A 26,829-nucleotide genomic window follows, 5' to 3' on the forward strand; every position below is an offset into this window, starting at 1 on the left:
GCATGACTGAAGGAGGGGCAGAGAGAGACAATCTCAAGCAGGCTCATGGCTGTCAGTGCAGAGCTCAACATGGGACTTGATTTCATGAACCATGATATCATGACCTGAGCTGAAATCAAGAGTCAGATGCTTAACTGACTGAGTCACCCAGGCACCCCCAAGCCTTCATTTTTATTCAGTTTGAAATACTTTCTAATTTCCCTGTGAATTATTCTTTGGCTCCTAGGTTATTTAGGAATATGTTTCTCAGTTTCCAGATACTTAGAAATTTTGTGGAAATACTGGTACAGATTTTTCATTTAACTTCATTGTAGCCAGAGAACATATTTTGAGGCTTTATAATATATTGATACTTGCTTTATGACTCACTATACAATCTATCATGATAAAACTTCCTGTACACTTGAAAATAATGTTAATTCTGTTGGGTGAGGAATTCTATACATGTCAATAAGGTCAAGTTGGTTAAAAGTGCTGTTTAAGTCTTCTGTCTCCTTAGTGATTTTGTATTTGTTCTAACAGTTATTGAGAGAGATGTACTGAAATCTCTGACTCTAATTGTAGATTCTTTTTATAGTTCTATCAGTTTTGTTTAATAAAATCTGAAGCTCTGTACATAGTTAGGATTATCATGTTTTCTTGATGAACTGCCCCCTTTTTTATTATTAAATGATCTTCTTTACAGTTTATAATATTCTTTGCTATGAAATCTACTATGTTATCAATATGATCATTCCAGCTTTCCTTAGATTGATATTAGCATATTTCTTGGTTCCTGGTTTTTTTCAATATTATAATTATTCAATATCAATGTGATTATTTAGTATCACAAACTCTGCCTTTTTAATTGGGAATGTTAAAAGCCATTCACATTTAATATGATTTTTGATATGGTTGGGATTAAATATACCAATTTTCTATTTGCTTTATATTTGTCTTATCTTTAATTTGGTTCCATAATCCTTTTAAATACATTTTGGATTGATTCTATTTTTTTCCTTTTTACTGGTAGATTAGCTGGTAGATTTTTTTACTGCTAGATTTTTTTTTTTTTAAATGGCCGCTTCCCTTAAGGTTTACGATATATTCTTTATCTTCTTACACTCTACATTCAAGAAATACTATACTACTCTACATATAACATAAGACCCTTACAACAGTATACTTTCAATTCCCCAGTCTCTGTGTTACTTCTACATGTTATAAAGTTTAAGGCACATTGTTCATATATATTTCTAATAGCAAATTATCTTTAAATTTCTTTTGAAATAAGGAAAAAGTTTTTTTATTTACATAGCTACTATTTATGATGTTTTTCTTTCCTTTTTGTCAATACAGACTTCTATCTGGTATCATTTTCTTTTACTGGCAGGCTTCCTTTAATATTTTTAAAGTGTTAGTCTGCTGATGGTAAATTATTTCAGCATTTGTATGTTTGAAAAAAATTTTGTTTTGCCTTTACTTTTTTTTTTTAATGTTTATTTTTCAGAGAGAGAGATAGAATGAGAGAGGGGGAGGGGCAGAGAAAGAGAGAGAACAGAATCCGAAGCAGGCTCCAGGCTCTGAGCTGTCAGCACAGAGCCCAACACTGGGCTTGAACTCAAGAACCGTGATATCACGACCTGAGCCAAAGTTGGACGTTTAACCGACTGCACCATCTAGGCACTCCCTTGCCTTTACTTTTGAAGTTTTTCCTGGGTATAGATTTCTGGGTTGACAAGAGTTTTTTTTTTTCTTACATTTTTCTCTGATGTGAAGCTTAACTTCAACAATAAGACTTTATAAAATCAAGGAACAAAGCAGAGGAAGAGCATTTAGATATGAGAAATAAGTACAATATATCCAGTTGGGGAAGAGACAAAAATCAAATGGTAGGCTTTGATAGCATCCATAACCTCAAAAGGTCTTCCCATGTGCTGTGTGGAAAGACCACATGGCTGTTTTTTTGAGCTTTAAACAATATTAAGACATACGGATGAGTATTACCCAATAGTACATACTAGGCAATATAAAAAATACCTTATCTATCTTTAACCATGATTGATTTAATTTATATATACAACTATTTTTTATATATGAATGTATGTATATATGTAAATTTTATTTTGTGGTAAGAATACATAACATGAGATCTACCTTTTCAACAAAATTTTAAGTGTCCATTATTGTTGGCAATAGGTACACATTGCAAAGCAGATCTCTAGAGCTCATTCATCTTGCTTAACTGAAACTTTCTGCCCATTTATTAGTACATCTACACATGTATCGATATATAAATACTGAAACACATCTAAAGAATTATATGTAATCTTCTTGTTATAACTAAAATTTGGGGTACCTTCATATTTTGGATACTCTAAGTTCAGGAAATGCATAAAATGCTCCAAACATAATACAGTAGGGTGGAATATAAATGCTTAGAAAACCAGGTGTGTATGACACCATATATAGTAAGAATCAAAGGAGTAAAAAGAACACCAATGCTTTGTTATTCTGTCCCCTTTTCCAGCTAAAGCCATTAGGTTAATAGCACCTATAAAAATTTTTATTCAACAGAAAATAGCCAAACTTGAAATCTAGCAACATAGACTCAATTCGTTTTCTTTTTATAGCTTGATTTATTGTGTTTCTCACTTGGAATTATTTTATAACAGTACTAAAACATTCCATATACTTTTCTGTGATACTTACCAAAGTAGATAAGGTTGTAAAATAACAGTATTAATCCTACTACTATTAACAGCATTAAAAATAATCTTCATATACATCATATATATTTCTAAAAGCCTGAGTTGTGACATAAAACAAATTTATAAACAGATCGTTATTAAATTTGCTTCCTTTGCTTACACTTAAAAAAAGAAAGAGCGGAGGTTTGGGGAAAGTATTAAAGTCCACAATAGAAACAAGAGTAGCTAAATCATTAAATGAGTATTGGTCTCCCCTGTGTGTCTCTGCTATATAAATTAATCCCATTAGTCTTTAATGTTATTAAATGACAACGTTTGCCAAATGTACCTCTCTTCATACTTCCTTGTACCCCCTGCCACTGTGTACTCTGCTCTGGATACCTGCATCACTTCCAGCTTTCCTCCATTTATCAGTCTCTCTCTTTCCCTTAAATCTTTAACCTCCCTTACTCTATTGTGCCTACTCCCAGCAGTTACTTCACTGCTTTCTAATCCTCCACTCCTAAAATGTCAGTGTACTCCAGAACCCATCAGAATCCCTTCTCTTTATAGTCTCCACTCTGAAAACATGCATTCACATCTTGTGAATTCGACTACTTCTTGCATTTTGGTGACTCCCAAATCTACATAATTAGCCTGCATTTTTCTCAGGATTTTCCATCTAATTATACTAAAGGATGTCAAACATAGTATGCCCAAAATGAAATTTATCATTTCACCCGTTTGTCCGCAAACCTACTTTTCCTCACTGATTCCAAATACTAGTTAATAGAACAACCTGTCCAAGCCAGAAATTTGGTGGCTCCTCAAATTCTCTCTTCTGCTCATCCTCAAATCCAATTGGTAAGTTCTACAAGTTCTACCTCAAATTTCACATACTTATTTCCTTTATTCTTTCACTACTGCCATTTCTTTAATGTAGGACCTTAACATCTCTTGTCCAGTGACTGCACTAGCTTACTCCTCCAATTTAATCTTACACTAACCTAAGTTGTATTTCACTTAACTTGGCTTGTTCAGTGACCGTTTTAAATTAAATCACTTCACACTCTCCTGTCCCCAACACACACTTAAAACGCCCCAATGGTAGCCTTCTTACATACAGGATAAAGTTCAAAGTTCAAAGATCTTTATATGGTCTCCAAGGCCATTTGTGACCTTACATCTCTACTTTCAGGGAGAACTTTTTTGTTCCTTCAGAAATAAGCATACCTCTATCCCAGCTGTTAATGTATTATTCTGTAATTGTTATTTTACATATCTCTGCCTTAAAGGAGTTCCTTAAAGGAAGGAATTCCTTAAAGACAAAAACCTACAATACTCATCTTTACATCCACAGTGACTAAATACAGCATCTAGTTTATAACAGGTTTCCATTTAATGCTTCTGTTGTTGATGTCATAATGACAGGGAAGACTACAGTTTTTTTTCCTCCTTCATGAGCATTTCTGAACAAATGACCTAGCTTTCCAAACTGGTATAGCCTAGACCACACTCATAAAATAGGAAACAAGTGTTTCAGCTTGGTTCATGGAGCCAAGGCCAAATAAAATGAAGATAATCTAGCAAAATCAGACATATCTGGACACATGTATGTACACTTACAAAGTAGTACACTCATAATATGTATAGACCTTCTGTGAAAAGTTAATAGGTGGTTAGAACCTATGGTTTGGGTCACATAATTTTAATCACCAAAGTCTACTTACAGAAGAGATACGAGACAAGATTACTGGATACAACAGCTTGTTAGATTCACAATCTTTCCACGTTAAAAGACCAACAATAAGCTCTTTTTGATGATATTTCTTTGAAAGTATGTAGGTCATCAATAATAAACTGTTCTAATCATTGTCCATAATTATTTATAAACTTACCTGATTATTATATGCATCAGGTGCAAGTTTCTTGTATGTTGGTGCCATAAGAGTAGACAGGTTTTGTAAATGAGACTCCAGTTTCTCTTCCTGTTTAAAATGAATAATTCTACATATTAAATTCTAAATCCTTTTTATATGTGAGAGAGGCTATCAGTAAAAAATTTCCCCCTATATCTTAGATCCAAATGACAATATATAGTATCTTTCTTATTAAATAACTAAGGTTTCCTAACATGACTGTCTTTTTTTACATATTTAAATTCAAGTTAGTTAACTTACAGTGTAGTATTGGTTTCAGGAGTAGAACCCAGTGATTCGTCACTTACATATAATACCCAGTGCTCATCCCAACAAGTGCCCTCCCTAATGTCCATCAGCCCTCCTCCCACCAACCTCCCCTCCGGCAATCCTCAGTTTGTTCTCTGTCTTTAAGTGTCTCTTATGGTTTGCCTCCCTCACTGTTTTAATCTTATTTTTCCTTCCCTTCCCCTATGTTCATCTGTTTTGTTTCTTAAATTCCACAAAATTTCCAAGCAAAAAGTATACACCATATATCATCTATTTTTGCATGTGTTTCCAAGCAAAAAGTATAAACCATCTAATTTTGTATGTGTTATTAGAATATCTAGCTCTTTGGTATTTTTATGATGTTAATTTTATACTTTGTACGTAGATACTCAGCATTTTATAAATATAAGCCTATGCCAGTAATAGGATAGGAGTATGAAGCCATAGAGTCTTAAAGAGGTCACGTTCTCTACTCCTCCAATTAGCTGCCAAGGAAGATGAACTATTGGAAAGATTTGTTTGGCTCTCTTTATATTTTTAAGTGCTTATATTAAAAAGTTCAAAATTTGAAAAGATCTTTCCATTGAACAAAAAATTACTAGATGCCTCAAATATGGATAAAACTCTCAGAAGTAGAGGTATATTTGAAGAACTTTGTAAGGTTTACTTGAAAGGAGGAATGTTCAGTTGCTCCTCCTCCCTACAAAGAACAGATTTTCCAGGTAATATGCTTATAAAATGGGAGGCGATGATACTCAGTTATTCCATTCATCCTTAGAGGTTCTCATTTCATAGTAATATTTCTCTAAGAATGTTGATGTAACTACCTGGCAGAGATATACTAATTTGTATTTTAGAAGGTGAGGAGGTTTCTAAGCCAGGCTCTCCTACCGCCCTGAGGGAAGATGTTCCTATCCATCCCCAGGATTTGCTTTATATTAAATATGGTGAAAGTGATAAACTTTTATAAAATATTGGTTAAAAAAAAAAGCTCTCCAGTGTGGGAAATTAAAGTGGCTGATGACATGTAGCCCATTTAATAAAGTTTATTAAAAATATAATCCTGTGGGGGTGCTTGGGTGGCTTAGTCAATTAAGCTTTCGACTTCAGCTCAGGTCATGACTTCACAGTGTGAGTTTGAGCCCCACATCTGGCTCCTTGCTGGCAGTGCAGAGCCTGCATGGCATTCTCTCTCTCTCTCCCTCCCCCACTTGTGCGCATGCTCTCTCTCAAAATAAATTTTATATATACATACACACACACACACACACGTTTATATATATAATATATATAAAATCCTGTGAAGAAAATTACATCATGATTTCAAGAATTTTTGCACTTTATTAAATTTCCACTTACTATTATAGTCACAAATAATAAAGCAACAAAGTTTTCATTTAGAGGGACATATCAATACTATAGTATGCATAGTATAACTATAAATTTCAATTGCATTTAATCTTTGTAAGATAATTGTAAGGTTCAGAGAGTCAGTAAAAATTTGGTCATATCTAAATGTAAACATACTGAAGTTTTTGGATTATTCAATGAGTAAACTCTAGAAGCTACCCAAAAGTTGTTATATTTGAGACCCATGTGTAAGTTATTTTTGAGAAACATATAAATTCTTTAAAAAAATTTTTTTTAATGTTTGTTGATTTTTGAGAGAGAGAGACACAGAATGTGAGCAGGGGAGGGGCAGAGAGAGGGAGACACAGAATCCGAAACAGGCTCCAGGCTCCGAGCTGTCAGCACAGAGCACAATGCGGCGTTTGAAGTCACGAACCGTGACATCATGACCTGAACTGAAGTCGGATGCTTAACCGACTGAGCCATCTAGGTACCCCAAGAGAAATATATAATTTCAATTACATTTATATTAAAATCTAAATATTTTTTAGTTTCTCTAGTGCATTCATTATGATAACTTTAAGCTATCAAATCTCAGGGTATGAAAATGTGATTAGAAATGATCTTTACTGAACGTGGCAGTGATGAATATGACTTTTTAAATTCAGGTTTGAAAGATGAAAGTTGTAACAATGAAATGTTAACATTTAGTTTTAATACCAAAGTGACAGTTATTTAAAACTCTAGAATTAACATGAAAGATAAGTATAGAAGACCATAGGTATTAAGAGTTTATTTTGCTCAAATTTTACTACTTTGGTATCACATGGTTGTTATTATGCTAACTTTATCAAATATTATAATGTGTATCTACAATTTGGCGTAAATTTTGATTTACCTCAGAGGTGAAATTCTCTATGTTAATGAGAATTTTAACTGAGTATGTCATACTGTTCACTTCATCTGTACTCATCAATTCTCCATGAAAAATACAGATTATATATCAGGAAGTACACAAACCTCTTTTGGGTCATCCCCAAGCAGCTTAAATTTTCTTGGGATCTTGCTTCTGGCAAACTTACATCCATTGTAGTACATACTCCATGAACAACCAAAAGAAAATGAGGCACCACAGGTCTCGGGGTCCAGCCCTTGACAGGCACAGGTTCTCCTGAGGGATCAAAGGACCAAGTTCATAGCTATCAATAACATTTATGTAGGCTACCAATCTTGTATTCTGGATGTCTGCATGCAAAAATGAATAAAAATTAGTTTTAAAAGAAGTTTAACTCTATTAATTAAGCCTGCCATAACCACATCAGAAAATAACTATTTTAATTGATTTTGAAACACAATTTAAATGACTCTATTTTAACATATCACACAGAAAATTACACATAATTTTACAGCTTGCAAATGCTCACAAATAAAACCAAAGTAAAAGTAGCACCCAAAGTAAGAAACAAATATATACTGGCACTCCACAATCTCCTAATATGCCCAGTAAGCTGTAATAATAATTTCTATCAGAAAAAATTAGTTGTGCCAATTTCATTCTGTATACAGTGTACTGTATATATATATATATGGGGATGTATATGTATGTGCAGTTTTGCATATTTTTATACTATAGTATGTATATGTATATATATGTATATATATATATACACACACACATTTTTGCTTACTCATATATATACTATATAGCATATTTTTATTTTTATTTATAGAGAATACCATGTTTATTTTTATTTATAAATGTAGTATAAAAATGGGTAAAACTCTGTATATACACAGGTACACACATACACACAATTAGATAGTATAATCTTATTTGTGTCTTGTTATTTTTGTTCAACATTATGTTTGAGATATCCATATCATTGCATATAGTTGTACTTTTTCATGTATTTATTCATGGAGTGCAATTTTCCATTGTATAAATATTTCACAACTTAACCATTCTACCATTGATAGGCATTTGAATACTTTCCAGTTTTTGGCTAAAATACAGTATTATGACTTTAGAGCCTAAGCCAGATATATCCTAAGAAACATAAGCAGACAAATTCAGCAAAGAAACCAAAAACAAAAAAACCAAAGAAATAAAAAATGATGAAACAACCTACTAGGAAAACTAGTATTCTATTATGATTATTGTTATTAGTATTTATTATTCAATTATTTTTTCCAGATTTTTTGAGGTATAATTGACAAATAGTTAAGATATTGAAAGTGTACAAAGTGATTTGATGTATGTGTGCATTGTGAAAGGATTTGCCCACTGAGTAGTTAATATATCTATTACCTCACATATTTAACTCCCCTTTTTTTGGTAAAGAACATTTAAGGTATATTCTTTTAGCAAATTCCAATTATACAATACAGTATTATCAACTATAGTCCCCATGCTACACATTAGATCCTTAGACCTGATTCATTTTATAACTGAAAGACTGTACCCTTTTATCAACCTTTCCCTATTTCCCCTGTCCCCACAACCACTTTTCTACTCTGTTTCAGAGTTCTACTTTTTGGTTTGTTTCTTTTTGATTCCACACAGAAGTAACATCATGTAGTATTTGTCTTTCTCTGCTTGGCTTATTTCACTTAGCATAATGTCTTCCAGATTTATCCATCTTGTTACAAATGACAAGATTCCCTCCTTTTTTAAGACTGAATAATACCTTTCTCCTTCCCTCCCCTCCCTTCTCCTCTCCCCTCCCCCTCCTTCTGTGCCCCTATCCTTCCCTTCCTTTCTTTCCCCTCTCCCTCTTTCTCCATACCAGATCATCTTTATCCACTCACCCATTGGTGGACTCTTAGGTTGTCTCTACACATTTTTTAGTGCAGATAATGCTGCAATGAACACTGAAGTGCATAAACTCTTTGAGATAATGATTTCATTTCCTTTGGATATATACTCAGAAGGGAGGTTGCTGGGTCATAATAGAAGTGGTAGTTCTATTGTTAATTTTTTGAAGAATCTCCATACTGTTTTCCATAGTGTACCAGTTTATGCTCTCACTAACAGTATGCAAGGATTCCTTTTCTCCACATTCTTGCTAGCATTCTTATCTTTTTGGTAATAAACATCCTAACAGGTGTCAGTTGATATCTGATAGTTTTTATTTGTATCTCCCCAATGATTAGTGATTTTGAGCACATTTTCATGTACCTGTTTGCCATTTGTACGCATTCTCGGTAAAAATGTCTATTCAGGTCCTTTGCCCAATTTAATTGGTTTGCTTTTTTGCTATTGAGTTGTATAGGTTCTTTGCATACTTGGATATTAACCTCTTTCTGGGTGTCTGGTTTGAAAACATTTTCTCCCATTCCATAAACTGCTTCTTCATTTTGTTGATGGTTTCCTCTACTGTTCAGCTTTTTGGTTTGCTGTAGTCACTCTTACTTTGCTTTTGTTGCCTTTGCTGTTGTTAAATGCAAAAAACCACTGTCAAGATCAATTCCAAGAAGTTTACCCCTATGTTTTTTTTTTCCCTGGGAGTTTTACAGTTTCAGGTCTTCTGTTCAAAACTTTAATCCATTTTGAGTTGATTTTTGTGTACAGTGTAGGAGAGGTCCAGTTTCATTCTTCTGGGTGTGATATCCACTTTCCCCAATAGCACTTATTGAAGAATGATCCTTCTCCCATTGTATAGTCTTGGTTTCATTAAAAAAATTAACTGACCATATTTTCATACATGTATTTGTTGGCTTTGAATTCAGTTCCATTGATTAAAGTGTTTGTTTTGATGCCAGTACCATACTGTTTAATTAATATAGCTCTGCAATATAGTTTGAAATCAGAAAGTATAATGGCTCCAGCTTTGTTTTTCATTCTCAAGACTGCTTTGACTGTTTGGGGTCATTTGTGATTCCCTATAAATTTAGGATTCGTTTTTCAATTACCATGAAAAATGCCATTGGAATTTTGATAGAGAATGCATTGATTCCACAGATTGTTTTGGGTACTATGGGGATTTTAACAATATTGATTCTTCCAATCCATGAACATAGGCTATCTTTCCATTTATTTGTCTTTTTTGATTTCTTTCATCAATCTTTTGGGGTTTTCAGTACACAGATTTTCATCTCCTTGCTTAAATTTATTCCTAGGTGTTTTATTCTTTTTGATGCTTGTGTAAATGTGATTGTTTCCTTAATTTCTCTTTCTGTTGTTCGTTGTTAGTATATAGAAACATAACTGATTTTTGTATATTGATGTATGCTACAACTTTACTGAATTTGTTTATTAGTTCTAACAGTTTTTTTGATGAGGTCTTTAGAATTTTCTATCTGTAATATCATGTCCTCTACATATAGTGATACTTTTACTTCATCCTTTATTTGGATGCCTTTTATTTTCTTGCCAGATTGTTCTGGCTAGTATTTCAAATAATTTATTGAATGAAAGTGGTGAGAGTAGGCATTTTTTTGTCTTATTCCTGATCTTAGAGTAAAGCCTTTCAGCTTTTCATCACGGAGTATAATGTTAACTGTGGTTTCCTCATATGTGGTCTTTATTATGTTGAGGTACTTTCCTTCTATACTCAGTTTTTATTATGAAAGGATGTTGAACTTTGTTAAACATGTTTTCTGTGCTTCTTGAGATGATTATACAATTTTTATCCTTAATTTTGTTAATGTGGAATTGATTGGGTATGTTGAACCATTCTTGCATTTCTGGAGTAAATCCCACTTGATTATGGTATATGATCCTTTTAATGTACTATTGGACTTGGTTTGCTAATATTCTGTTGAGAGTTTTTGCATTTAACTTTTCATCAGGGATACTGGCAGATAATTTTCTGTTTTTGTAGTGTCCCTGTCTGGTTTTGGTATCAGTGTAATGTTGGCCTTGTAAAGTGAGTTTGTAAATAATTCCTTTTCTTCAACTTTCTGAAAGAGTTTGAGGACTGTGAATTCATCTTCAAATGTTTGGTAGAATTCACCATTGAGGCCATCTGATCCTGGACTTTTCTTTGTTGTGAGGTTTCTGATTACTGACTCAATATCCTTACTAGTAATTGGTCTGTTCAGATTTTCTTTTTCTTCATGATTCAGTTTTGGTAAGTTGTATGTGTTTAGGAAGTTAGCCATTTCCTCTAGGTTGTCCAACCTGTGGGTGTACAATTGTTCATAGTGTTCAGTTATAATCTTTTGTATTTGTGTGGTATCACCTGAAATGTCTTCTCTTTCATTTATAATTGTATTTCTTTGAGTCCTCCTTTTTCTTCGTAAGTGTAAAGGTTTATTATTTTGTTTATATTTTCAAAAAAGTAGCTCTTAGTTTCATTCATCTTTTCCATTGTCTTTTTAGTCTCTATTTCATTTATTTCCACTCTGACGCTTATTATTTCCTTCCTTCTGCTAACTTTGGGCTTAGTTTGTTCTTTATTAGTTTCCTTGAAGTGTAAAGTTAGGTCGTTTGAGATTAAAAAAAATTTTTTTTAAATGCTTATTTGTGTGTGTGAGAGAGAGAGAGAGAGAGAGAGAGAGAGAGAGAGAGAGAGATCGTGAGTGGGGGAGGGGTAGAAAGAGACAGAAACAGAGTCCAAAGCAGGCTCCGGGCTCTGAGCTGTCAGTACAGAGCCCAATGCAGGGCTCAAACCCATGAACTGTGAGATCATGACCTGACCTGAAGTCGTATACTCAAACAACTGAGCCGCCCAGGCGCCCCTGAGATCTTTCTTTTTTAATGCTGATATTTATTACTATGAAGTTTCCTCTTAAAACTGCTTTTTCTGCAGTCCTAAATTTTAGTGTATTTGTTTCAAGACATTTTTTAGCTGTTATTTCTTTAATAAGCTTTCTACTCCTCTCTCTTTTGTCTCAAGGACCCTTTTATATTGGTCCTCTTATGGTGTCTCATAAATTCCTTAAGCTATCTTCACTCTTTTGCATTCTTTTTGCTTGATGTAGTCTACTCCTGAACCCATCTAGTGAATTTTTCAGTTTAGTTATGTATTCTTCAGCTCTGTGACTTATGTTTGCTACTTTAAAATATTTTCTCTTTGTTAAAATTCTTGTTTTGTTTATGCAATTCTGTACTGACTTCAGTGAAAATCAGTCTTAGTAGTATTTTGAAATTATTTATGTATACTGTGACATAAGGAAGTAATTCTTAATGTCAATAAAAGAATTTCAGTGTAAGAGAAGTGTAAAAGATAAGTAGATATCCTGTAATATTAATTACAAACAGGAAATAACAATATAAACTCATGATTTGAGTTTAAAAGCTCAAAATCACTCTTTCTAAAAAATAATTACTATGTCTGCCCACTGAAAATGCCTAAAATTAACAGTATCTCGGTGACAATGAACATATCTGGGCAAAAATTATGACCTCTATCATTTCTCATCAAAATGAAATAGGTTAAAACCCCAAGTTAATAATGATACTAAAAAGAAAGAACAGACTAATTGATCATTTTGGGTGATCACTAAGACACCAAATCCCCATTCTCAAATTTCACAACTAAAGATATATACCATGCGTTTATCTGTTATTTATTCACAATCTATATTTAATGGCAATCAAGCAGTTGATAAGAAAAAAGTTCTTTAAAGATTTCTACCTAATAAATGCAGAAGGAATGTTGTAATTAGAAATTATCATTTTAGAGATGTCAGCAAAAATGGCAGAATAAGGATCTCTGAAATTTCCCTCCTCCATAACAGCATTGAAAATATTAACAAATACTGTCAGAATTAACTTTTCAGAAACCTGCAAATTAACTAAGACTTGAAGCATTCCAGGGAGTTGATTCAAGAAAAGCAATGAAATTTCAGTAAGAAGAAGCTTTGTGGTTTTTAGTTTGCCCTATTCTCATTGTTCCCAGAACTCTATGACAACCTTCAAAACAACTCACATTTATAGTAAAAATCAGCAGTCTGGCAACCACTGGAAGGGGCAGAATTAGGTTAGCTATCCTCTAGTGCTCCATCGTCAGAAAGGTGTCATTATTTTACCTATTTGGTAGTTCTCTACAAGACACTAATAGCAAGGCTGTCTTCATTTTACCTTAGAGTTCACCTAGTATGTACAGCCTTTTCCCCAGGAGGTGTTTGTAACTGTTAACCACTGTGACTGCCTGAGGTGGTGGATAACAGTTGGCATTTAAAAAAAAAAAAAAAAAAAAAAAAAAAGGCTAATTCAAAAGCTTAAAGTTAAAATGTTGGAAATAAGATATCCATAGGAGGCTTTCAAAAGCCAACATGTTCCTGGTAAGCCAGAAAGCCATATGCATATTGTATGTTCACTCACAAAAGACATAAACTCTAAACTGACTAAACTTGAAGCTCTGCACAAGCAGGGAATAAAGGGGTAAGGCAGAGTTGTAACTTGCCTGGCTGACTGTTAAAGGCATGCTCCAAAACACATACAGAACTCCCGTGGTAAAGACTGGAAGACTTACTGGTTTTAGGTAACTAAGGATCTCTGTCTAATCATTAGGTGACCACTAAGCTAACCAAGCAGAGATTTCCACAGCTGCTCATGAGGAAATAATATAGATTTTACTGAAATAGTTCAGGAAAGTCACTAAACTAACAACAATAACAAAGCCTGGGTAGGGCAGAGAATCTAATTTCCTAAATTACCACATTATATTATTTGAAACGTCCAGTTTGTAACAATGATAAAACATACAAAGAAACAAAGTGTGGTCAATATAGAGGAAGAAGGCAGTTAATAGAAATTGTCAATGAGGAAGTTCAGATGTAAGACTACTAAACAAAGACTATGAGTTATTATTTTAAGTATGTTCAAAAAAACTGAAGGAAACCATGCTTAACAAATTAAAAGTAGGGGTGCCTGGGTGGTTCAGGTCGTTAAGTGTCTGACTCTTGATTTAGGCTTGGATCATGACTCATGGTTTGTCGGTTGGAACCCTGAACCTCACCCCTCTCTCTGACCCCCTCTTTCAAATAAATAAACTTTAAAAAAGTAACTAAATGTAGGAAACATTAACCTATAAATGAACATTAACCTATACATTCAAGAAGCTCAGCTAATTCCAAGTAGCATGAAAATTGTTCCACACCTAGAATAATTATAAAACTGTTGAAAGCCAAAGGTAAAGAATCTTGAAAGCAGCAAGAAAACTCATCATATACGAGAGATTTTCAATAAGATTAACAGCTGATGATGCATAAGACATATAGAGGCTAGAGGTGCTGGGATGACATATTTAAATGTTGCAAGAAAAAGACCATCAACTAAGAAATTCTATATGTATCAAAACTATGCTTTAAAAGTGAATAATAAACTAAGGTATTCCATGACAAATACTAGAGTGTTTATTGCTATTAGCCCTACTCTACAAGAAAAAAATTTTTTTTTTTAATTTTTTTTTCAACGTTTTTATTTATTTTTTGGGACAGAGAGAGACAGAGCATGAACGGGGGAGGGGCAGAGAGAGAGAGGGAGACACAGAATCGGAAACAGGCTCCAGGCTCTGAGCCATCAGCCCAGAGCCTGACGCAGGGCTCGAACTCACAGACCGCGAGATCGTGACCTGGCTGAAGTCGGACGCTTAACCGACTGCGCCACCCAGGCGCCCCTCTACAAGAAATTTTAAATGGAGTCCTTCAGTCTGACAGGAAAGAACACTAGACAGTAATTGAATCCACATGAAAATACAAAGAACACCAGTAAAAGTAAATACATAGGAAAACAGAAACAACCTTATATACGTATGGTTTTTTAACTCTTTTTTCTATATGATGTAAAGGCAACCATATAAAGCAGTAATTATAAATCTGTGTTAATGTATATACAATGCATAAAATTGTATGACAATAACAGCACAAAGGAAAAGGGGTGATTGGAGCTGTATAGGAACAAAGTTTCTGTATATCAGTGTAATTAAATTGGTATTATTCTAAATTATATTGTTATAAGATGTTAACTAAAATCCCCAAGACAACTACTAAATATGTAACTCCAAAAAATATAATAAAAGTGACAAGGGAGTTAAAATGTTCCACTAGAAATATCCATTAAGCACAAAATAAGGCAGTGATGGAAGAAGAGTTAAACAAAAGACATACAGAAACTGATAATAAATTGGCAAACAATAAATCCTACTTCAACAGTAATTACATTTACTGTATATGGTTTAAATAATATAATTAAAAGGCAAAGACTGGAAAAATGGATTGAGAATTTCAACTATCTGCCATCTATGAGACTTGGTTTAAGGGTACAAATAGGCTGAAAATAAATGGATAGAAAAAATCATGTAAACAGTGATTAAAAGAGAACTGGAGTAGCTATACTAATAACAAAGTAGGATTTCAGACAATATTATTACCAGAAACAAGTACATTTTATAATAATAAAAGGGTCAGTTCATAAAGATGTAACAACTATAAACACACATGAACCTAAAAATAGGGTACCAAAATAAATAAAGTAAAAAATGACAGAATGAAAGGGAAAAAGATATATCTACTGTTGAAAGTGGAGTACTGAATAATAACAACTAGACAAAACTGAGGAACAAAAACACTAAGTCAACTAAGTTAACTAGTATCTAGAGAACACTTCACCAAACAGCAGAATACATATTCTTCTCAAATGTGCATGGAACATTCTCTAGGACAGACTATATGGCAGATCATAAAGCAAGGCTACCTAAATTTAAATGATTAAAATCATGCAAAGTGTATTCTTTATCAATGGAGTGAAATTATGAATGGAGAAGCAGCAAAGGTGGGTAATTAATTAATATGTATGTATGACACACTCCTAAATAATCAGTGAGTTAACTAAAAAAATCATAAGGGAAGTTAGAAAATACCCTGCAATAAATGAAAATAAAAAGTTAAACTTTATGGGATACATCTAAAGCAGAAGTAGAGGGAAATTTATAGCTTTACATACCTGTATTTAAAAAGTTCTGAAATCAATAAACTAATATTCTACCTTAAAAATCCAGAAAAAGAGCAAAGTAAAACACTGCAAATGGCATGAAGGAAATACTAAAGACTAGTGTGGAAATTAATGAAATAAAAAATAGAGACATAGAAATAAAAATGAAATTAAAAATAGAAATAGATAAAATCAAAGAAATCAAAAGTTTTTTGGAAGGATCAACAAAACTGAGAAAACTACACAGACTAAACAAGAAAAGTAAGAGAAAATCCAAACTACAAAATTAGGCATTAAAAACAGGACACTACTACTGACCTTATAAATTATAAGGGAATACTATAAAAATGATAGATCAACAAAGTAGATAACCCAGATGAAATGGACATATTCTTAGACACAAACTACTGAAACTGACTCAGACAGAAAGAGAGAATATAAATATAACTACAACCAATATAAAGACTGATTTAATAACAATAATAAACCTGCCAACAAAGATAAGCCCAGAACTACATGACTTTGCTGGTGAATTCCACCAAACACTTAAGGAATTAGCTCCAATCCTTTACAAATTCTTCCAAAAAATAGAATAGGGAACACTTTTCAATGCATTCTATGAATCCAGTATTAACCTGATACCAAAAACAAAGACATCACAAGAATGTAATATACTAATATCATTCATTAATATAAAGGTAAGAATCCTAACAAAATACAGCAAACATATTTCAACAACATGAAAGATTTATACATTATAGTCATTTGTGATTTATCTCAGGAATGCAATGTTGGGCCAATGTACAAAAAATTAAAGCAATAAAACACATGATCATCTTAGTAGATGCAGAAAAAGTCCAATATCTTTTCATAATAAAAATAACTAGAATAGAAAAAAAAAAATCCTCTACCTGATAAAGAGCTTCCACAAAACCTACAGCTAGCATAATACTTAATGGTGAAAAATTGAAAGTTTTTCCCCTAAAATCAGGAACAAGACAAAAATGTTTGCTCTTGTCAATTCCATTCAATATCTACTGCAGGTTCTAGCCAGGAAAATTTAGGCAAGAAAAAGAAATAAAGGTACTTAGATTGGAAAGGAAGAAATTAAACTATCTGTATGTGTAGATGAAATAATCTTGTATGTAGTAAATCCTAAGGAATCTATCAAAAAAGTTAGCACTAATAAATTAGTTTTGTAAGTCTGCAGAATACAAGATGAATACATAAAAACTTAATTGTTGCACGAAGACTTAATGAAAATGAAGAGCTAAATGAAAAAGAGATAAGCAATATGCCTAATAAAAAAAAATCAAAAAAATGGTCATAGATACTGGACTTGAAAGAAAGGTGAATGAACTCAGTCAGAACTTCAACAAAGAGAAAGAATGTATAAAAGTAACCAGTGTTAGCTGAAGTATTCAGTATCTGAAATGAAAAATGTCCTGGAGGGAATCCACAGCAGATCAGAGGATGCAGAAGAATGGATCAGTTATCTGGAATATAGGAGATGGAAAGCAACCAAGCTGAACAGCAAAAAGGAAAAATAATTTAAAAAATGAGAATAGCCTGAGACTCTGCAACATCATCAAGCAAAATAACATTCACATTATAGGGATCCCAGAAGGATATGAGGGAGAGAAGGGGGCAGAAAACATATTTGAAAAAAATAAGAGCTGTAAACTTCCCTAATTTAGGGAAGGAAACAATTGTATCTACAAAAATTAGTCAAAGGACAAATAAAAATATGTAAAATATAACACTGTATACACAAAATATGGAAGGAGCACAAAATTTTCATGCTTTTATGTGTTCAAATTTAAGTGCAATTAACTCAATACACACAGCTATACACACAAGATGTTCTATATGAACCCAATGGTAACCACAAATGAAAAACTTATAATAGGTACACAAAATAAAGTAAAAGGAATCCAAGCATAACATCAAAGCAAGTCATCAAACCACAAGAAAACCAGAGAAGAAAAAAGGAATAGAGACCTACAAAAAATACCAGAAACCATTAACAAAATAGCATTAAATACATACCTATCAACAATTACTTGGAATGTAAATGAACTAAATGCTCCATTCAAAAGATATGAGATGACTGGCTGAAAAACAAGACCCATCCATATACTGTCTACAAGAAAAGAACTTAAACCTAAACACTCACATAAACTGTAAGTGAAAGGATGGAAAAAGATACTCCATGCAAACAGTAAAGAAAAAAAATGCAGTAGCAATATTTATATTAGACAAAATAGATTTTAAAACGAAGACAGTAGTAAGAGACCAGGGACAACATAATGTTAAAGGCATCAATCCAATAAGAGGATGTAACAGTTATAAATATCTATGCACCCAACATAAGAGCACCAAAATATGAAAAGCAAATATTAAACAGACATAAAGGGAGAAACGGACAGTAATACAACACTAGTAATACCCCACTTACATAAATGGATAGATCATCCAGACAGAATATCAACAAGGAAACATGGCTTTGAATGACACATTAGATCAGGTGAACCTAACAGATATATACAGAACACTCCATCTAAAAACAACAGAATAAACATTTTTTTTCAAGTGCACATGGAACATTTTCCAGGATAAATCACATTAGGCCAGAAAACAAATATAAATAAATTTAAGATGATTAAAATCATATTAAGCATCTTTTGACAACAATGATATGAAACAGGAAATCAATTGCAAGAAAAAAACTGGAAAAAAAACCACAAACCTCACAAACATGTGGAAGCTAAACAACATGCTACTAAACAACTAATGCGTTAACAAGAAACTCAAAGAGGAAATAAAAAAAATACGTGGAGATGAATGAAAACTAAAACACAACAGTCCAACATCTTTGGGACACAGACAAACCAGTTCATAGAGTGAAGTTTATAATATTACAAGCCTACCTCAGGAAATAAAAATTTCAAACAATCTAACCTTACACCTAAAGGAATTAGAAAAAGAAAAAATCCCAAAGCTAGTAGAAGGAAGAAATAATGAAGATTAGAGCTGAAATGAATGAAATAGAGACTAAAAAATAACAATAAGATCAATGAAACAACTGATTCTTTGAAAAGATAAACAACATTGACAAATCATTAGCTAGACTCATCAACAAAAGGAGGACTCAAAAACAGAAATGAAGGAGAAGAAATAACTGACATCACAGAAATACAAAAAATTATAAGAGAGTATTATAAAAATTATATGCTAATGAATTAGAAAACCTAGAAGAAATGGATAAATTCCTAGTAACATATAATCTTCCACAACCAACTCAGGAAGAAATGGAAAATATGAACAAATCAATGACTAGTGACAAACTGCATCAGTAATAAAACTCCCAAAAAAATCTAGGACCAGGTGGCTTCATAGATGAATTCCAGCAAACATTTAAAGAAGAGTTAATACTTATTCTTCTCAAACTATTCCAAAAAATAAGAGGCAGGAAAGCTTCCAAATTCATTCCATGAGGCCTGCATTATCCTAATATTAAAAACAAAGACACCATAATAAAAGAAAACCTAATGAACACAGATGTAAAACTTCTCAACAAAATATTAGCAAACCGAATTTAACAATATATTAAAAGGTTTATTCAGCATGATCAAGGGGGATTTATTCCAGGGATGTAAGGGTGGTTCAATATTCACAAATCAATCAATGTGATACATCACATTAACAAGAAGGATAAAAACCATATGATCTCTCAATACATGCTGAAAAAGAATTTGACAAATACAACATCTATTCAAGATAAAAACTCAAGTGAGTTTAATGGGAATACACCTCAACATAATAAAGGCCATACATAACAAATCCACAGCTAACATTATACTCAATGGGGGAAAACTGAGAGTTTTCCCTCTCAGATCAGGAACAAGACAAAGAAGTCCACTCTCACCTCTTTTATTCAACATAGTACTGGATATCCTAGCTGCAGCAATCAGACAAGGAAAAATAGAAAAAAAAAAAAAAAACCCATCCAAATTGTAAGGAAGAAGTGAAATGATCACTTTTTCCAGGTAACATGATACTATACAGAGAAAACCCAAAAGAATCTACCAAAAAACAAACAAATAATAAGGTTATAGGATATAAAATTAATATATAGAAATGTGTTGTGTTTGTATACATTAATAACAAAGTAGCAGAAAGAGAAATTAAGAAAAACGGTCCCATTTACAATTGTCCCAACAAGAATAAAACACCTAGGAATATATTTAACCAAAGAGGTGAAAGACTTATACTTTGAAAATTATAAGACATTAATGAAAAAATTGACCACAATACAAAGAAATGGAAAGATACATCATGCTCATGAATTGGAAGAATTAATATTGTTAAAATGTCCATACTTCCACAAACAATGTATAGATTCAAAGCAATCCCTACAAAAATACCAATAGAATTTTTCACATAAGTAGAACATATAATCCTAAAATTTTTATAGAACCACAATAGACCTCAAATAGCCAGAGCAACCTTGACAAGAAAGCTGGAGGTATCATAATCCCAGACTTCAAGATATGCTACAGAGCTATAGTAATCAAAACAATATGGTAATGGCACAAAAAATAGCCACAGAGATCAATGGAACAAGACAGAGAACCCAGAAATAAAACCAACCGTACACAGTCAATTAATCTATAAAAAGGAGGCAAGAATATACAGTGGGAGAAGACAGCCTTTTCAATAAATGGTATAGGGAAAAATGGACATCAACAGGCAAAAGAATGAACTGGATGGCTTTCTTACAGTATACACAAAAATAATCTCAAAATGGATGAGGACCTACATGTGAAACCTGAAAACTCCTAGAAGAAAAAGTAAGCAACAATCTATTGGACGTCAGCCTTAGCAACATTTTTCTAGATATGTTTCCTCAGGCAAAGGAAATAAAAGCAAAAATAAACTATTGGGAATACATCAAAGTAAACAGGTTTTGCACAGCAAAGGACACCATCAATAAAACAAAAAGGTTAACCTACTGAATGGGAGAAGATATTTGCAAATGACATATCCAATAAGGGGTTAATATCCAAAATATATAAATAACTTCTATAGCTCAACACCTAAATAAATAAATAAATAAATAAATAAGGTAAAGGACCTAAATAGATATTTTTCCAAAGAAGACATACAGATGGCCAACAGATACCTGAAAGGATGCTCAATATCACCAGGCATCAAGGAATGCAAATCGGAACCACAATGAGATATCACCTCATACCAGTCAGAATGGTTAGCATCAACAAGACAAACAAATGTTGGTGAGGATGTATGCAAGAAAAGAGAGTGCTCCTGCACTGTTGGTGGGAACATAAGTTGGTGCTACCACTATGGAAAACAGTTTGAAGGTTTGTCAAAAAATTAAGGGCACCTGGGTGGCTCAGTTGGTTAAACGTCTGACTTTGGCTCAGGTTATGATCTTGCGGTTCATGAGCTCAGAGCCTGGAGCCTGCTTCGGATTCTGTGTCTCCCTCTCTCTCTGCCCCTCCCCTAATCGCACTCTCTTTCTCTCTCTCTCTCTCTCTCAAAAAAAAAAAAAAGAATAAAACATTAAAAAAATTTAAATAAAAAAATAAAACTAGAAACACCATATGACTAGCAATCCAAGAATGAAATCAAAATAACTACATTTAATTACCATCAAAAAGAATACTTAGAGGGGTGCCTGGGTGGCTCAGTCGGTTAAGCATCTGACTTCAGCTCAGGTCATGATCTCGCGGTCTGTGAGTTCGAGCCCCGCGTCAGGCTCTGTGCTGACAGCTCAGAGACTGGAGCCTGTTTCAGATTCTGTGTCTCCTTCTCTCTCTGACCCTCCCCCGTTCATGCTGTCTCTCCCTGTCTCAAAAATAAGTAAATATTTTTAAAAAATTAAAAAAAAAAAGAATACTTAGAAATGTAACAAAAGTATGTAGGACTTATATACTGAAAACTATAAAACATCATTGAAAGAAATTAAATACCTAAGTAAATGTAAAGACATCCCTTTGTTAACCAATTGGAAGGCTTAATACTGTTAAGCTGTCAATACTCCTCATAGTGGTCTACTGATTGAACAGAACCCCTGTCAAATCCCATATGGGGAAATTGAAAAAGTGATCCTAAAATTATCAAGGACATGAAAAGAATCCAGAGTAGCCAAAAAAAAAAAAAAAAAAAAAAAAAAAATCTTGTAAAACAGTTGGAGGACTTAACATAAATACAGAGAGAGTGGTTGCCAGAGGGGAGGTGGTAGGGGGAATGGATAAAACAGGTGAATTCCAATTTCAAAACTTACTACAAATTACAGTCATTAACACTGTATAGTATGCCATAAGGACTGAAATGTAGGTAGATTAATGGAATAGAAGAGTCCCAAAATAACCCATACATTTTTGCCAATTAATTTTCAACAAGAGTGACAAGACCATTTAATGGAGAAAACAGTCTCCTCAACAAATGGTGCTGATCTATATGCAAAAGAATGGTATTGGACTCTTGCATCATAAAATTAACTTAGCAGGGATCAACAAGCTAAATGTAAGAGCTAAAACTATAATACTCTGTAAAGAAAACAGTGGTAAATCCCCAAGACCTTGGATTAGGCAATGGCTTCTTAGATATGACACTAAAAGTACAGGCAATTAAAAAATACATACATTTGATTTTATCAAATTTGAAAAATTCTGTGCTTCAAGGATATTATCAAAAAAGTGAAGAGGCACCCTACAGAATAAAAGAAAATATCTGAAAGCCATATATTTGCTAGAGTTCTAGTATCTGGAATATATAGAGAACTCTTGCAACTCAAAAAAATATGAACTCAACTTAAAAATGAGTGAAGAATCAAGTAGGCATGTTCCAAAGAAGACATACGAATAACCAGTAGTACATAAAATAATGTCTAACATCATTAGTCATTTGGGAAAAGCAAATCAAAATGACAAGATACACTTCACACCCACTGGGAAGGCTATAATAAAAAAAGACATACAATAACTAGTTTTGATGAGGATGCGAAGACACTGGAACCTCGACATACTGCTGGCAGGAATGAAAAATGGTACAGCTCCTTTGGAAAACAGTTTGGCATTTCCTCAAAGAGTTAAACATAGAGTAACCATATGACTAACAATGTCACTGCAAGAGAACTGAAAACATATGTCCATACAAAAACTTGTACACAGATGTTCACAGAAGCATTATTCATAATAGCCCCAAAGTGGAAACAATACAAATGTCCATTAATTGATGAATGGATAAGGAAAATGTGAGATATGTATACACACACACACACACACACACACACACACACACACACACACACACAAAATGGCATATTACTCATCTACTAAAAGGTATAAAACACTGATTAATGTTATGATATGGATGAACCTTTAAAACATTATGCTAAGTGAAAGAGGCCAGGCAGAAAGGCCAAATATTCTATACCATTAATACAAAATGCCCAGTACAGGCAAATCTATAGAGAAAGAAAGCTGATTAGCAGTTGTCATTTTAGGGGAGAGGAAAATGGGAACTGACTGCCTAATAGGTACAGGGTTTTCTTTTGGGAGTGAAGAAAATGTTGCACAACTTTGTGTATTATTACACAAATGAGCATATTGCTAATATTAGTGTGTTACTAATATTATACAATATTAGTATATTACTAAACCACTGAAGTTTCAAGCTTTAAAATAGTGAATTTTAGGGGCGCCTGGGTGGCTCAGTTAGCTAAGCATCTGACTTCAGCTCAGGTCATGATCTCTTACTTGTGAGTTCGAGCCCTGCATTAGATTCTCTGCTGTCAGCATGGAGCCCATCTCGGTTCCTGTCTCCCTCTCTCTCTGCCCCTCCTCCCCAGCTCGTGCTTTCTCTCTGTCTCAAAAATAAAACATAAAATACAATGGTGACTTTTATGGTATGTGAATTATAGCTCAAAAAAATCTCTGCATAACAAGGTAGAGTGACTTCAAGATGATTTCCTACATGAAATGGCTACTAAAAGGCATTTTTATTTCTATATTATTAGAATATTATTAAAATTAGCATTTGTCAGCTTCATTTTAACATGACTCAGAATTTGGCTCATGGTTACAACATTTGTTTACAACAAATCAGTAAAGCAACTGTAATAAAAATATTCATCTATGTAACAGATTTTTAAAAACATTCTCAACCTTTGAGTTACCATCTGGATTTCTACTGTAAAGGAAATATATAACTTTAAACTAAAAATTAGATCAGATATTCAACCTTATGCAAGTTTACAAACTAGCAAAATAAATTCAAATGTAATACATAAATTTATACTTTGAAAAATAAAAAACTTGTGAATTTGCAAACTCAAACAAAAATAATGGAAACAAGCAACGATCCTCAATCAATACACTACACCATTAGGTGAAAGTTTTCTGGGAAAACTTTAGGATGGACGAATCAAGCTGACAACTCCTGAACTCACTGAACACTCTTAACATCACTAAGAATGGAACAAAGCAGACATTTAACCCTCCTGATGGATATGAAGAATTAAGATTATTTCATTACCACTTACAAAAGCATTTTTGCCAATATATGCATACATATACACATACGTAACTTTTTAAGTCTCTTAATATCAATGCACAAAAGACAGTTGGGATAGAGGGATAAGGTGAATAAAACAAATGTGCAATTACATACCCAGAATGTGGGAAATTTTACAGAGCAAATTATATAATCTCTTTTACAAAAAAATTCACTAAAGAGAGGGGGAACTATTATAAATAAAAAGAGGCTTATGGAAACTATAATTTGTCTTCCAAACTGGGATATTTTTGAAAGTGATAGAAAGTTTTATTCATAAATATGCAAGACAAGAGGCATGAACTGGTACCACTCAAAAGCCTCAATCAAATACAAGGTATGGGCTTTCTTGTTGGCAATATAGTTTTGCTTTTTATTATTATTTAAAAAAAAATTTTTTTTTAACGTTTATTTTTGAGACAGAGACAGACACAGAATGAAAGGGGGAGGGGCAGAGAGAGAGGGAGACACAGAATCGGAAGCAGACTCCAGGCTCTGAGCCATCAGCCCAGAGCCTGATGCGGGGCTTGAACTCGCGGACCATGAGATCGTGACCTGAGCTGAAGTCGGACGCTTCACCAACTGAGCCACCCAGGCGCCCCTTATTATTATTTTTTGAAAAAGATCCAATTAGGAATCTAAATGTGGTCTGAACATGACATGAAAAGATATTAAAGAATCACTGTCAATTTTGAGATGAATGAAAATGACAGTGTAACTAGGTTTTATAAAAAACATCCTTGTCTGTTAGAGATATACACTGTCTGTTAGAGATGGTATCTGTGTTTTGCTTTAAAACACTGTCGGGGTGGCAGTGGGGGTAGGAAGTGTAGGGGAAATATGTGAAATAGTATTGATAAAATGTTGATAAGTATTGAAGCTATGTAATGGGTCCACAGGGATTCATTAGACTGCACTCCTCCGTTTATGCATGTTTGAAAATTTTTATAATATAAAGTTAGCTTAAAAAAACAAAAAAAAACAAAAAAAAACACAACATTTAACATCACCCAGCATGGCAAAACACATTTCTGGCTTTGACTTTCTTATAATGACACTCCCACAACTCTTAACTTGCCAAAAACATATTGGTTAGGCTTAGTCATAAAATGGAAATCTCAAAGGGAAATCTTTAAAGGAGAAACAGCTGGTTAATCTCAAAGGAAATGTAAAAATCCATTTTTGACTTTCCCACTGAAAGATTACTCTGAGAGTTCTTTTCTGGACTCACAGTGGTTGGTTATGGCGCATGTAGGCATTGGGATTTGTAAGAACTCGGTGACGAGATTCATACAGCCTTGAATATTAAACTGAGTCAGCAGCCCCAATTTGAGATTATCCTCTGTTTTTGGCAAAGTCATAATTCTAACTTCTGCCAAATATAAAATGTATTTTATGGGGTATTAGAAACTTCAAAAGCTATATCTGAATGAAGTCTCTATTGCCATTGGTGTCTGTTTTAACTGTGTATGTTAAGTACATTGTTTTGTTTTTTGAGAATTATTCTAAACACTCTTAGCCCCAAGCTAAAATTTAGTCTAAATAATTACTCACCCTTATGATGGAATTCCAGACAAAGAGAAGCAAAAGTATGCAGACTGGCCTTTAAAATGTTTTAATCATTGAAACACATATTTCAATAGTTTTGTACTCGCCTCCTATTTAGACCACTTACACTGTAATTTTTCTTAGATCCTGGCCCAATCTTTTACTGTTCATGGATTTTAAATGCAAAATAATACAATTTAGGAAAGTTCTTGACAGAATTTCTTTCTACATGTCAGATTCCATGACAGGCAATGGCATTTATAGAAATTACAGAAAAGCCTTCAGGGGAAAAATACCAGATATATAATAACTGAAAATTAAATCAATTACAAAAAAAAAATAAGAAATATAGTTTGCATGAAACTTCAAGAAATTTAAATTAAAACACTGCTATTTTCACAAGAAGTTCCTCAGTAGTTTAGAAGTTCAAGCCATCAAGTCTAAAAAGAAGTCTGCTTTAAAAAACAAGGCAGAGGGGGGGCGCCTGGGTGGCGCAGTCAGTTAAGCGTCCAACTTCAGCCAGGTCACAATCTCGCGGTCCCTGAGTTCGAGCCCCGCGTCGGGCTCTGGGCTGATGGCTCAGAGCCTGGAGCCTGCTTCTGATTCTGTG

The 26,829-nt window shown here is 33.3% G+C and overlaps 1 protein-coding gene across 1 annotated transcript in view; it reads right to left on the minus strand.

The window, feature by feature from the left end:
• TET2 (tet methylcytosine dioxygenase 2) overlaps positions 1–26,829 on the minus strand; it is a 96,272-nt gene that overhangs the window by 13,083 nt on the left and 56,360 nt on the right. Inside the window, exons 6-7 of the mRNA XM_025922238.2 lie at positions 7,229–7,379; positions 4,568–4,657 (exon numbers count right to left, since the gene is read on the minus strand). Coding sequence (XP_025778023.1) covers positions 4,568–4,657; positions 7,229–7,379 — 241 coding nt within the window. The remainder of the gene's footprint in view (positions 1–4,567; positions 4,658–7,228; positions 7,380–26,829) is intronic.

The sequence above is a fragment of the Puma concolor genome, chromosome B1 (genome assembly GCF_028749965.1).
Source record: "Puma concolor isolate L17-30 chromosome B1, mPumCon1.1.hap2, whole genome shotgun sequence".
Lineage (NCBI taxonomy): Eukaryota > Metazoa > Chordata > Mammalia > Carnivora > Felidae > Puma > Puma concolor.